General features: G+C 54.7%; 1 protein-coding gene and 1 long non-coding RNA gene across 2 annotated transcripts; both read right to left on the reverse strand.

Moving 5' to 3' along the window:
* Positions 1-1,101: 1,101 nt before the first annotated feature.
* On the reverse strand, positions 1,102-5,238 carry LOC107126213. Its single transcript, XR_001483064.1, has 4 exons — positions 5,189-5,238; positions 4,749-4,865; positions 3,902-3,989; positions 1,102-1,244 (listed from the first exon to the last, which is right to left on the reverse strand). It is a non-coding gene; the product is annotated as an uncharacterized LOC107126213 (long non-coding RNA).
* A 27-nt stretch (positions 5,239-5,265) lies between these two features.
* Positions 5,266-9,795, reverse strand: PALB2 (partner and localizer of BRCA2; the record flags this gene model as incomplete). The annotated part of the gene is made up of 5 exons (XM_015429726.1): positions 9,532-9,795; positions 8,723-8,806; positions 7,254-7,415; positions 6,481-6,566; positions 5,266-5,335 (listed from the first exon to the last, which is right to left on the reverse strand). Coding segments are annotated over exons 1-5 (666 nt in total), but the record flags the coding sequence as incomplete, so codon positions are not given.
* Between the last annotated feature and the right edge of the window lie 1,705 nt (positions 9,796-11,500).

Consider the following 11,500-nt stretch of genomic DNA (forward strand, 5'->3'; position numbering starts at 1 on the left):
GGATGAAAGCTACCTTTCCACACTCCAGGCCTCCCTTAAAGCTTCAGTTACAAGAAGAAGAAGAGAAGAAGAAATCGGATTTATACCCCGCCCTTCACTCGGAGTCTCAGAGCGGCTTACAAACTCCATTCCCTTTCCCTCCCCACAACAGACACCCTGAGAGGTGGGTGGGGCTGAGAGCGCTCTTGACAGAAACTGCTTGACAGAGAGGCAGTTTGGTGTTGTGGTTAAGTGCGCGGACTCTAATCTGGGAGAACTGGGTTTGATTCCCCACTCCTCCACTCGCACCTGCTGATGTGACCTTGGGCAAGCCATAGTTCTGGCACAGCTGTTCTTGAAAAAGAGCCGTTTCTGTCAGAGCTCTCTCAGCCCCACCTACCTCACAGGGTGTCTGTTGTGGGGAGGGGGAGGGAAAGGAGTTTGTCAGCCGCTCTGAGACACCTTTGGGTAGTGAAGGGTGGGGTATAAATCCAATATCCTCCTCCTCTTCTGACAGCTCTGAGAGAACTTGTGACTGACCCAAGGTCATCCCAGCAGCTGCAAGTGGAGGAGTGGGGAACCCAACCCGGTTCTCCCAAATTAGAGTCCGCACACTTAACCACGACACCCAACTAGGCAGCCATCCTTAAAACTGCAGTGACAAGGCAGGCCTCTCTGATCCACAGTCTGAAAGAAAAGAGCTTTCATAGGCTATCCAAAATGCTCCACGGACTTACAGTAAGAGAACCCATAATAACAGACTTGGGCAGGCTTCACCAGGGACCTGTGCCCGAGGGGGCTTTCTGCCTTGTGCCCAAACAAATACCCGAAACTGCAGGACCAAACCCAGACGTGTCTACAGGAAGAGGGCAGCACGTTCCCCACAACGAGCTGGCAATGCTTGTATTACCAAGCAGGCATGTCTAGTGGTGAGAGCACAGCGCAGCCAGGTTTTGCAGGCCCCAGGTTCCCAGAACGAGGGGGGGGGGGGGGAGACCTCCCTCTGCCAGAGAGTTCCGGGAGAGAGGGGGATCGACGGCGCTCCCGCGTGCTCTGGCCACCAACCGGTACAGCAGCCGCCTGCCCCAAGGGCTCTTTGCCGGGAATTCAACTTGCCTTCCTTGGAGCCCCGGAGGGAGGGACACCGTCATCACATTGGCACTCCTACCCGTCTTGGGGTTGAACGCGACCACCTGGAAAGCGGGGCTGCCGTGCACTTCGTCCTCCTTGGCACGCGGGTGACTTAAGACCACAAACAGGAGGCCCTGCGTCACAAGGGAGAGAACAGAAATGGGACCGCCCGCTCCTGGATTGGGGGACAGGGCGACCGGGGTTCAGGATGGCGGCTTTGTGTTGGTGGAAATGCAGTTCTAGGCCCTCCCTGCCCCGCCCAATAGGCTTCCACACAGGTATGAAACAAGACCCTAGTAGGGGCCCAAACAAAGCCTCGTAAAATGTACAAAGTTACAAAGGCACACAATAGAGAGCCGTGTATGACCTGACGCGTTTCGACTCACAAGAGCCTTCTTCAGAGGTCAAACAGCGCAAAAGATAACAAACAGTGCAAAATATAACAAGCAACAAGCAAATATAACAAAACAAATATAACAAGGGAATTAACAATAAATAAAAAAATAAAACAGGACCAAAACTGGAATGTTCCAATATGGGATCGAATGACACACCAACAAGTTTCTATTTGAGGCCTCCCTCGTGTCAGAAGTTATTGCATGAACTGGAAATATTATGTATCTTCCAGTTTAGGTCCTAAGAGTGCAAACAGAATTGCCTTGTTGGGGACAACGCACCATCAATATATTTTTTTTACTTCTTTTTTAAAATATTTATATTTGTATTAATTTTTTGTAAATAATGTTAACGTTGCTATAACAAGTATTTACATAACTGCTAAGAAGTGAATATAGCACAATGTATAAACTATAACTTAACAGCTCTTATACATACAGGGTATGTTTTCAATTTTTGGAGATGTATTTATTCTGTCTGATGTAGCATAAGTATTTTACCTCCTTGAAAATATATATTAAACTAGAACAATAAATAAATAAATAAATAAATGAAACAAAAGGGAACAGAAAAGAAAATAATATCAATATTTTTGGCGCGTCATTATGAGGCTTCGTTTGGGTCCCTACTAGGTTTTTATATGTCTTTGTAATAAAGACGATTTTGTACACTTATTCTGTTTTTAACTTTTGGCCCTCTGTTGGTTTTCTAAACTTTCTTAGGAGGTTTGCGCTTTGTTGGTTTAGATTCCCCCCCCCCCTTTTTGGCTGAAACACACCCCGACACCCTGGAAGGGATGTTAAAGGGACACTGGAGATCCCTTCCAACTCTACGATTCTAAAATCCCAGGCCTGTGTGACGGGGAGTAACAGCTAGTGCAAGTCTTACGTTGGACTGTTTATATGCCACAGCCCTTTCAAGACGAAAGCAGGTGGCATTCTGGGGGGGAAACTTCAGTGCTGAAGTTCTTTTCAGTTCTGCGAGCGTTTTAATGCTTGGGGCGTCCTTAAGAAATAAAAACCAACAATCTTCTGCACAGCCGGCCTCCCCCCCCCCCCTCCGGTTGGCGTGTACCCCCTGCAGCCCTGCTGTGACCTTTGCCTGGCCAGTCTAAAGCCAAACCCCCTGGAAAGGCTCCGGAGAGCTCCTGGACTGGTCTCGGGGGAGAGGGAGCCTGGGGTTGAGGGTTGGCCTCTTGGGACCTGGGGGATCTCTGAGGCTGCCGTGGGGCACGGGGGAGGGGGCAGGCAGCCCCCCCCAAGACAGACCACCACAGAGGACCCATCTGAATCCAAGCCTGGACTGATGCCAGGTGGCACAGAAGGCCAGCGCAAAGAACGGAACGGGTGGGGTGCAGAACCCGCCTTCTGCCCCCAAGCCCCCAGCTGCAGTGTGGACGCCTGAAGCTGCCTTATCCTGAATCAGACACACACACACACACGGTCCCTCAAAGTCAGCCTTGCTTACTTAGACTGGCAGTGGCTCTCCAGGGTCTCCGGCAAAGAAGCCTTTTATAAGAACATAAGAGAGAAGCCAATGTTGGATCAGGCCAAAGGCCCATCCAGTCCAACACTCTGTGTCACACAGCGGCCAGAAATACCAGGGGCCATCAGGAGGTCCACCAGCGGGGCCAGGACACTAGACGCCCCCCCCACTGTTGCCCCCCAACCACCAAGTACCAAGAATACAGAGTATCCCTGGCCCCAGACCAGTGTTCCCGCTAAGCTGAGTTAGCGTGAGCTAGCTCACAGTTTTTTAGCCTCCAGCTCACATATTTTTGTCTTAGCTCAGGAAGGATGGCTCCGGAGTAAACTAATTTATGCAACAGCCAAATCACTCGCTTACAACTTTAATGCATGCCAGCAGCTCACAAAATAGAATTTTTGCTCACAAGACTCCACAGCTTAGAGGGAACATTGCCCCAGACCAAGAGTTCCTGTCTATACCTTGTGGCTAATAGCCACGAATGGAAGAAGAAGAAGAGGAGGAGTTTGGATTTATACCCCGCCCTTCACTACCCAAGGGGGTCTCAGAGCAGCTTACAATCTCCTTCCCCTTCCCCTCCCCACAACAGACAGACACCCTGTGAGGCAGGCGGGGCTGAGAGAGCTCTTGACAGAAACTGCCCTTTTTTCGAGAACTTGTGCCAGAACTACGCTTGCCCAAGGTCATCCAGCCAGGTGCGAGTGGAAAAGTGGGGGAATGAAACCTGGTTCTCCCAGATTAGAGTCCGCACACTTCACCACGTCACCAAACTGGCTCTCTGCCCCAGATGGGCCTCTGCCCCAGATGTTAATCCTTTCAAATCACCCACCGCCTGTTCCCTTAAACTGTAGATAGCAGGGATTGAACCTGGGACCTGCCACACAGCCTCTGCTTCACAGAATGGACTTACCGAGTCGGAGTAGGCCTGGTGGCACACGGGCGCAGGGCAGGCATAGCTCAGGGGCATCCGGCACAGCAGCTGGCCAGTGCTCAGGTTCCTGCAAGAACAAGGGAGGCAGCATTGCAGGGCTTCTGGGTTCTCGATGGGTGGTGGATCAGACGTCCGCTCTGCCAACCACGTTCCAGTCCTGTCCCCCACCCACCCCAGCCATTGAGTGCACTCAGCAGCCTGGCGGCGGAAAGGGGTGGCGGGCACGGCTGTTCCGGGGTGTGCTTTGGGGAAGGCCGCACCAGTATTCCCTCTAAGCTGACTTGGTGTGAGCTAGCTCACGGTTTCTTAACCTCCGGCTCACACATTTTTGTCTCGGCTCAGGAAGGACGGGGCTCCAGATCAAACTAATTTATGCAGCAGCCAAACGGCCCGCTCAGATCTTTAACGCCAGGAGCTCACAAAGCCCAAAGCAACAGAACAAAAAGCTGTAGAAACGCGCTACTCATTCCAAGAGAAACCATAGAATTACAATTATTGTAGCATTCATGTAGTTACAAACAAAGTGCAAAAGAGGTCCATAATATAATCGTGATGGTTGTTGGCGAAGTTTTCTGGAGTAGCTATTCGTTTCGTGAAGACTTCATCTGGACAAGGACTACACATTTCCTTACAATATTGCTGTAATTATATTGTTTCTCTTGGAATGAGTAGCGCTTTTCTACAGCTTTTTGTTCTGTTGCTTCGGTCATTTGGAGCTGTAACTTCTCTGGTTTGGAAGGAGCTCACAAAGCAGGATTTTTGCTTGCAAGGCTCCACAGCAGCCACCCCCCAAGTCCAGCTGAGCTCCGAATGCGATGCTGCTTACCAGACAAGCACAGAGTTGCTGGCCGTCAAGCCGACCAAAGCCTCGGCCAGTCCATCCACGGCAGCAAAACCCACAGTGGTCTCCTCTGGGCGAAACAAAGTCTGCCTCCTGCAGCGCCTAGGAAGGGAAGACGCAGGTAGGTACAGGGAGGCTGGCGGGGGCGGTGGCCGGCTCCTCTGGCGGGTCCCCGAGGTGGCCCAACCGGTGTTCCCTCTAAGCTGAGTTGGAGTGACGCAGCTCACAGTTTTTTAGCCTCCGGCTCACACATTTTTGTCTCAGCTCAGGAAGGATGGGGCTCCGGAGCAAACTCATTTATGCCGCAGCCCAATGGCTCGCTCACAACTTGAATGCCGGCAGCTCACAAGGCAGAATTTCTGCTCACAGGACTCCACGCTGCTTAGCGGGAGCCTTGGCCACCCCCAACCCCCAGCCTTCCTCACCCTCCTGCGAGGAAGGAAAGGACTTCCACGGCTCCGTCGCAGCTGCTGACCAGCCTCCGGCCACTCAGGCCCAGAACAGCTTTGATGTTTCCAGCCTTGACCGGCGACTGCTGCGGGCAGCCCTCTTTGAGAGAATGAAAGAGCAGCCTGAAAAAGGAAGGAAGAACGTGGCTCGTCTGACTTCGGCCCTGCGGGAGACACGACCTTTGCAGCCCCCAAGGGGCTAAGGCCAGACCCAGGGACATGGGGGAGTGGGGGGCTAGGGAAAGCCCCCCTCCCCCTCCCTCTCCTGGTACTGGGGTCTGATCTGAACTGGGCCCACGTGCACCTGGGAAGCACAGACCTTCCCAAACCCGCTCTCCACCTGGTTTGGCTCCTGCAAAAACCTGCCACGGGGGGGAAGCAAGCCGGCTGGCACCCCCTCCCCTCCCCTCCCCAACACACACACACACAGAGAGAGAGAGAGAGAGCTGTGAATCGTTTACACGGGACTTTGAGACCAGGATTTGATGATGATGATGATGAGGAGGAGGAGGAGGAGGAGGAGAAGGAGGAGAGATCGGATTTCTACCCCGCCCTTCACTACCCAAAGGAGTCTCAGAGCGGCTGACAAACTCCTTCCCCTTCCCCTCTCCACAACAGACACCCCCTGGAAGGGAGGCGGAGATGAGAGAGCTCTGACAGAAACGGCTCTTTTTCAAGGACAGCTCTTGTCAGAACTACGGCTTGCCCAAGGTCATCCAGCAGGTACAAGTGGAGGAGTGGGGGAATCAAACCCAGCTCTCCCAGATTAGAGTCCGCGCACTTAACCACGACACCAAACTGGCTATTTAGGCATAATAACCCCCGCATACACGCAAAAAAGAACAAGAAGAGATTGGATTTATACTCCGCCCTTTACTTCCCGAAGGAGTCTCAGAGCGGCTTACAATCTCCTTTCCCTTCCCCCTCCCCTCAACAGACACCCTGTGAGGTAGGTGGGGCTGAGAGAGCTCTTGACAGGAACTGCTCTTTTTTCAAGGACAGCTCTTATCAGAACTACGGCTTGCCCAAGGTCATCCAGCCAGGTGCAAGTGGAGGAGGAGTGGGGAATCAAACCCGGTTCTCCCAGATTAGAGTCCGCGCACTTAACCCACGACACCAAACTGGCTCTCCTAGATCCATCTTGGGGGCCTTGGAAGCCCCCCTCCAGGTGCTCCGTGGTGTGGCCTTGCTGAGGGAGACCCACCGTCTCCTCCCTAGGTTTGGCAGCTGTTGAGCCCTGGATAGGAACGGCCTCCGAGGCTGCTCACCTGAGCTCTGCGATCTCCGGGCCCCCCAGGGCCACACACATCAGGCTGTGGGCTCCCGGCAGGGGGACGAGTTGGAAGACCGGGACCTGGAGGAGGAGGAGGAGAGCCGCGAGGTCAAGCCGCCCCCAGGCCCAGGCCGCGCCTCCCCAGCCCCCCCTTGCAGGGCTCTCCATCGGCGGGGTCAGCCGGTAGCCTGCTCCACACGCCCCAAAGAGAGCCCAGTCATGGGCCTGAATGGCTTTGTTCAGCAGCTGCAAACTGGGCTGGCTTGAGAAATGAAGAAGAGGAGATTGGATTCATACCCCATGGCCCTTCACTACCCAAGGGAGTCTCAGAGCGGCTCACCGTCTCCTTTCCCTTCCCCTACCCACAACAGACACCCCCTGTGAGGGAGGTGGGGCTGAGGGAGCTCTTTCCAGAACTGCTTGTGAGAGAACAGCTCTGAGAGAACTTGTGATTGACCTAAGGTCTCCCAGCTGGCTTCATGTGGAGGAGTGGGGAATCAAACGGGGTTCTCCCAGATTAGAATCCGTGCTCTGGGACAACCGCCAAGCACTCTCTGCGTTGGCCACCCTGGCTGACGGGACCGACGAGGCAGACTTACAGTGGGGTGGGAGGCGCTGGATCCCGCTGGGGCTAGGAAGGTGCAAGCGGCGGCCACAGCTAGGCGGGGCGTGATCTCTGTCCATGCTCGAGTGTCTGCCCATCCTGAGAAGGAGCCTGCGGGGAAGCCCAGCTAGCTGCAGGCGCCAACAGCCGGGGCGCAGACCCACCTCTGCGAAGCTCCAGGTGTGGACCGTCTCCCAGCAGCCGGAGTCCAGGCGCCTCCAGAGGGCGACAGAAGCCTTGCAAGCGATCACGATGCGCAACTCCTCGAAGTCAGCCACTTCCCACCACACGGCGCTCACGTCCACGGAGCAGGAACCGGCGGGATTCTGAACAACAGAGGAGGAGGAGGAGGAGGAGGAAGGGAATTATTCCAGCAGAGGCATCTACTGACCCCCGACGGCACACGTCACTCTGGGGCATCATCATCAGCAAGATACAGCTCTGTGTTTTGGACTCCAAACAAACAAAAAAGAGGAGGTTGGTGGTCCTTTTGGGGGGCGGGGGGGGGGGAGAGCTCCAGCCTGCCTGGAAGCTGCAAGTCTTTACATTCGTCTAGATGGAAGAGCACCTACAGAGTCACGCTACACGTATCCATCATGAATAAAGAAAAACAAGGTAGTTTGGAGAGACTGCTGGGCAGTAAGACAGTTTGGAGGCATCACTGGCTGAGAAGCTCCTGTTGCTGTGCCTCTTTGGGAGTCCCCGTTGAGGTGCAGTCCTGATGAAGGGATCGAAAACTCATTGGATAATCTGGAGGATGAGTTGATGACCGCTGCTTATTCCTTATTGTTTGTCTCAAGCCTTAAGGACTGGAGCTACTTGCTGACTGCAGCGTGCTTGACTTTGTTTGTCTCAAGTCTTAAGAAGTGGATGTACTTGCTTTATTTAGTTATTAATTTCGATTTTATACCCCACCTTGCCTGCACAGGCAGGCTCATTATGGACATTTGACGGTCATGTTTTTCAGACCATCGAAATTGGGATTCGTGAAGTCTTAGATCAGTGGTGGCGAACCTATGGGACGGGTGCCAGAGGTGGCACTTAGAGCCCTCTCTGTGGGCACACGTGCCATCGCCCTAGCCAGGCCCAGACCATCAATTAAGTGTCGAATTCTCTGCCAAATAATGTTAAGTAAATGAAAGCATTTGTGATTGCTTTCCTTACTTTGTTTGGATCATCTTCAGTTAATGTGTGAGTTGTTTTTCCTAAAGTAAAACCTCAGTATTCAGGTTAAATCGCCGTGTTGGCACTTTGCGAAAAATAAGTGGGTTTCGGGTCGCAGTTTGGGCACTCGGTCTCTAAAAGGCTCGCCATCACTGTCTTAGATATTACTTTACATCCCCAGCCTGTCATATTCTTTGTATTTCTTGTATTTCATGTATTGAATATTATTGTATATTTGAGGAATAGTTGGAGCCTTATTTGATGTTAAGTCATACAAGATGGAAGCGGCAAATTTTGCCCCTCCGATGTTCCACGGAAGCCTGAACGGTATTGTCTTGCTGGGGGCCTGATCCTCCACAAGATGCACAAGGTGCAGGTAAGTGTCTGCAGGAGGCATTCTCCACGCGGAGGGGAAGTTGGTCCCTCGACCAGCCTGTTCACAGCTCCACCCCTGTTCTGTCCTGCCCACCTTCAGCTTGGATGTCATCTGCAACGTGCCTTCTCCCTGTCGGCCCCTCGGCGCTCGTACCGAGCCGTCCGCTGCTGCGTCGTGCTGCGAGAAGACATCAAGATCCAGTGAGGGGAAGTTCGGAATGCCAAAGACACCCTACCTACTCAGGGGAAAACTTTCAGCTATGGAATGCCAGCAATCAGTCCAGCATCTGTGAGGAAAGTGAAAGGTCGTTCCGGCCAAAATAGGAGATCTCTTGCAGGATCTTAATGCCTGGAGGGTGGCGTCGGGCAGGAAGGAGTGGGCCAACAAGCACGAAAACAGAGAGATGGGAAGCAGAAAGGACCAAGGGACAGGGGCAGTGCGCCCTCTAAGCCGTGGAGTCTTGTGAGCAACAATCCTATTCTGTGAGCTACCTGGCACTAAAGTTGTGAGCGAGCGATTTGGCAGCTGCATCAATCCGTTTGCTCTGGAGCCCCATCCTTCTGTCTGAGCTAAGACAAAAACGTGTGCGCTGGAGGCTAAAAGAACTGTGAGCTAGCTCACGCTAACTCGGCTTAGAGGGAACACTGGACCGGGGCTGTGAAAAGGGGGCCCAAGGGAGCGGGACGGGGGAGCACAGAAACCCTGGAAGCGGGACAGAGAGGTGGGGGAGGGCGAAGGTCCATCTCCGTTCCTCAGGCCAGATGTTGGATGTAGGGCTCCATGTCTACTCGGCGGCAAGACCCAGCGGCCGCTCTGCCAGCCACCTTCCTGCCTCCCCCCACCAAGAGCAAGGGAGCACAGGAGCAGGCCCGACCTCCGGGGGAGGCTCCTCCTCCTCTTACCTGGTCAGCAGAGGCCCTGCCGAGCTCTCTCAGCTCCGCCGCCAGCTCCCGCCCTGCCTCCAGGCTCACAGCTGCCGCTTCATCATGCTGCCGGCGGGCTCCCCCTTCACCCTCAGGGCATGACGCCCCCGTGTGCCACCGCTCTCCCTCCGTGCCACACACTGGCTCGCCCGCTGCTCTGGCACTCGGCTCCTGCGGGGAACCGGCTGGCACGTGCCACGGGGCGTTACAGAAGTCCTGGGTGACGGGGGTGGCCCCCACCATCGGGAAGAGAAGGGTGGGCAGCAGGGATAACGGCGGAGGGCTTCCCCCCTCCAGGGTGGTGTTGGCTGGAGAGAGGAGCAGGCTGCTCACGTGCAAGGCCGGGGGCTCTGCGGGCTGGCCCTCTGGAGAAAGGAGGAGGTCACCCGGTCTCTCTCTGGCTACCTGAAGGCCGCCGTCAGCACCCCGGAGGTGCCCGACAGACTCGCCAGCAGCCTCCGGGATCTCCGGCGCTCTGGGGGCAGAAGCTCTGACCTTTTCTGACTGGAGGTGGCCAAACTCATCTGCGGGCAACTGGAAGTCAGAGGAGAGCCACTGAAGATTGCCGGGAATCCCAAGGCTGCCGAGCGGGGAAGGGTCCGGCGCTGCCACACGCGACCTGCTCCCCCTTCCACCTGCAAAGACGGAAAAGAAACTCACCCACATCTCCGGACCAAGGCTCCCTCTAAGCCGTGGAGTCTTGCGAGCAAAAATCCTACTCTGTGAGCTCCTGGCATGAAAGTTGTGAGCGAGCGATTTGGCCGCTGCATAAATTAGTTGGCTCTGGAGCCCTCCTTCCCGAGCTAAGACAGAAATGTGCAAGCCAGAGGCTAAAAAACTGTGAGCTGGCTCACACTGACTCAGCTTAGAGGGAACACTGGGAGGGACCTCCACAGAGGATAATGCTGCAGAGCCCACCCTCCAGAGCAGCCGTTTTCTCCAGGGGAACTGATCTCTGTCATTTGGAGGTCAGGTGCAATTCCAGGAGCTCTCCAGCTCCCACCTGGAAGATGGCAACCAGTTTTCCCTCTAAGCTGTGGAGTCTTGGGAGCAAAAATCCTGCTTTGTGAGCTGGCATTAAAGTTGTGAGCGGGCGATTTGGCTGCTGCATCAATGAGTTTGCTCTGGAGCCCTCCTCCCTGTGCGGAGACAAAAATGTGTGAGCCGGAGGCTAAAACACTCTGAGCTGGCTCACACTTACTCAGCTTGGAGGGAGCACTGCGTCTGGACCCTCGCTGTGTGGATGCATGAAACCTGGGCACACTTCCGGGCACATTTCCAAATGCCATTCCAGCACTTTGCACGGCCTCACCGCAGACTAGCAACGAGCAAGTCCTTGACAGGGCCCCCGAAATGCAAACTTCCGCAGGCAGGGCTGGCCCGAGACATTTCAGGATCTACGGAGGAACATCCACCCGCCCCGATGAACGCTGGGCCTAAGCCACAGGGAGGCTCTGCCCCACAAGGCCCACTGGAAGGAACAGAGCGGCACCAGAACTCTCCTGTGTTCTCGCACTGGAGACCTTCACAGGGGCGACACCCCAGGGCTCAGGTCTGCTGCTTCCCGACACACTCCGTCCTGAAGGGTGCTCAGAACCTGTGGAAGACTTGTAGGAGGGGCCGCTCCGTGGGCAGAAGCAGAGACCCCAAGCAGTGTTCCCTCTAAGCTGAGCGAGTGTGAGCTAGCTCACAGTTATTTTAACCTCCGGCTCAGACATTTTTGTCTTCACTCAGGAAGGAGGGCTCCAGAGCAGACTCATTCATGCAGGAGCCAAATGGCTGGCTCACAGCTTTAATTCCCGTAGCTCACAAAGTAGGATCCTTGCTCACAAGAAGACTCCACAGCTTAGAGGGAGCCTTGACCCCAAGGGACCCAGCCAGCCACGCCCCTGCCTGACCTTTCCCCAAAAAGCCGCCACAAGAGGCGACCGCGGCCCCATCACTCTGA

This window comes from Gekko japonicus, unplaced genomic scaffold, assembly GCF_001447785.1.
Source record: "Gekko japonicus isolate JY-2015 unplaced genomic scaffold, Gekko_japonicus_V1.1 scaffold894, whole genome shotgun sequence".
Lineage (NCBI taxonomy): Eukaryota > Metazoa > Chordata > Lepidosauria > Squamata > Gekkonidae > Gekko > Gekko japonicus.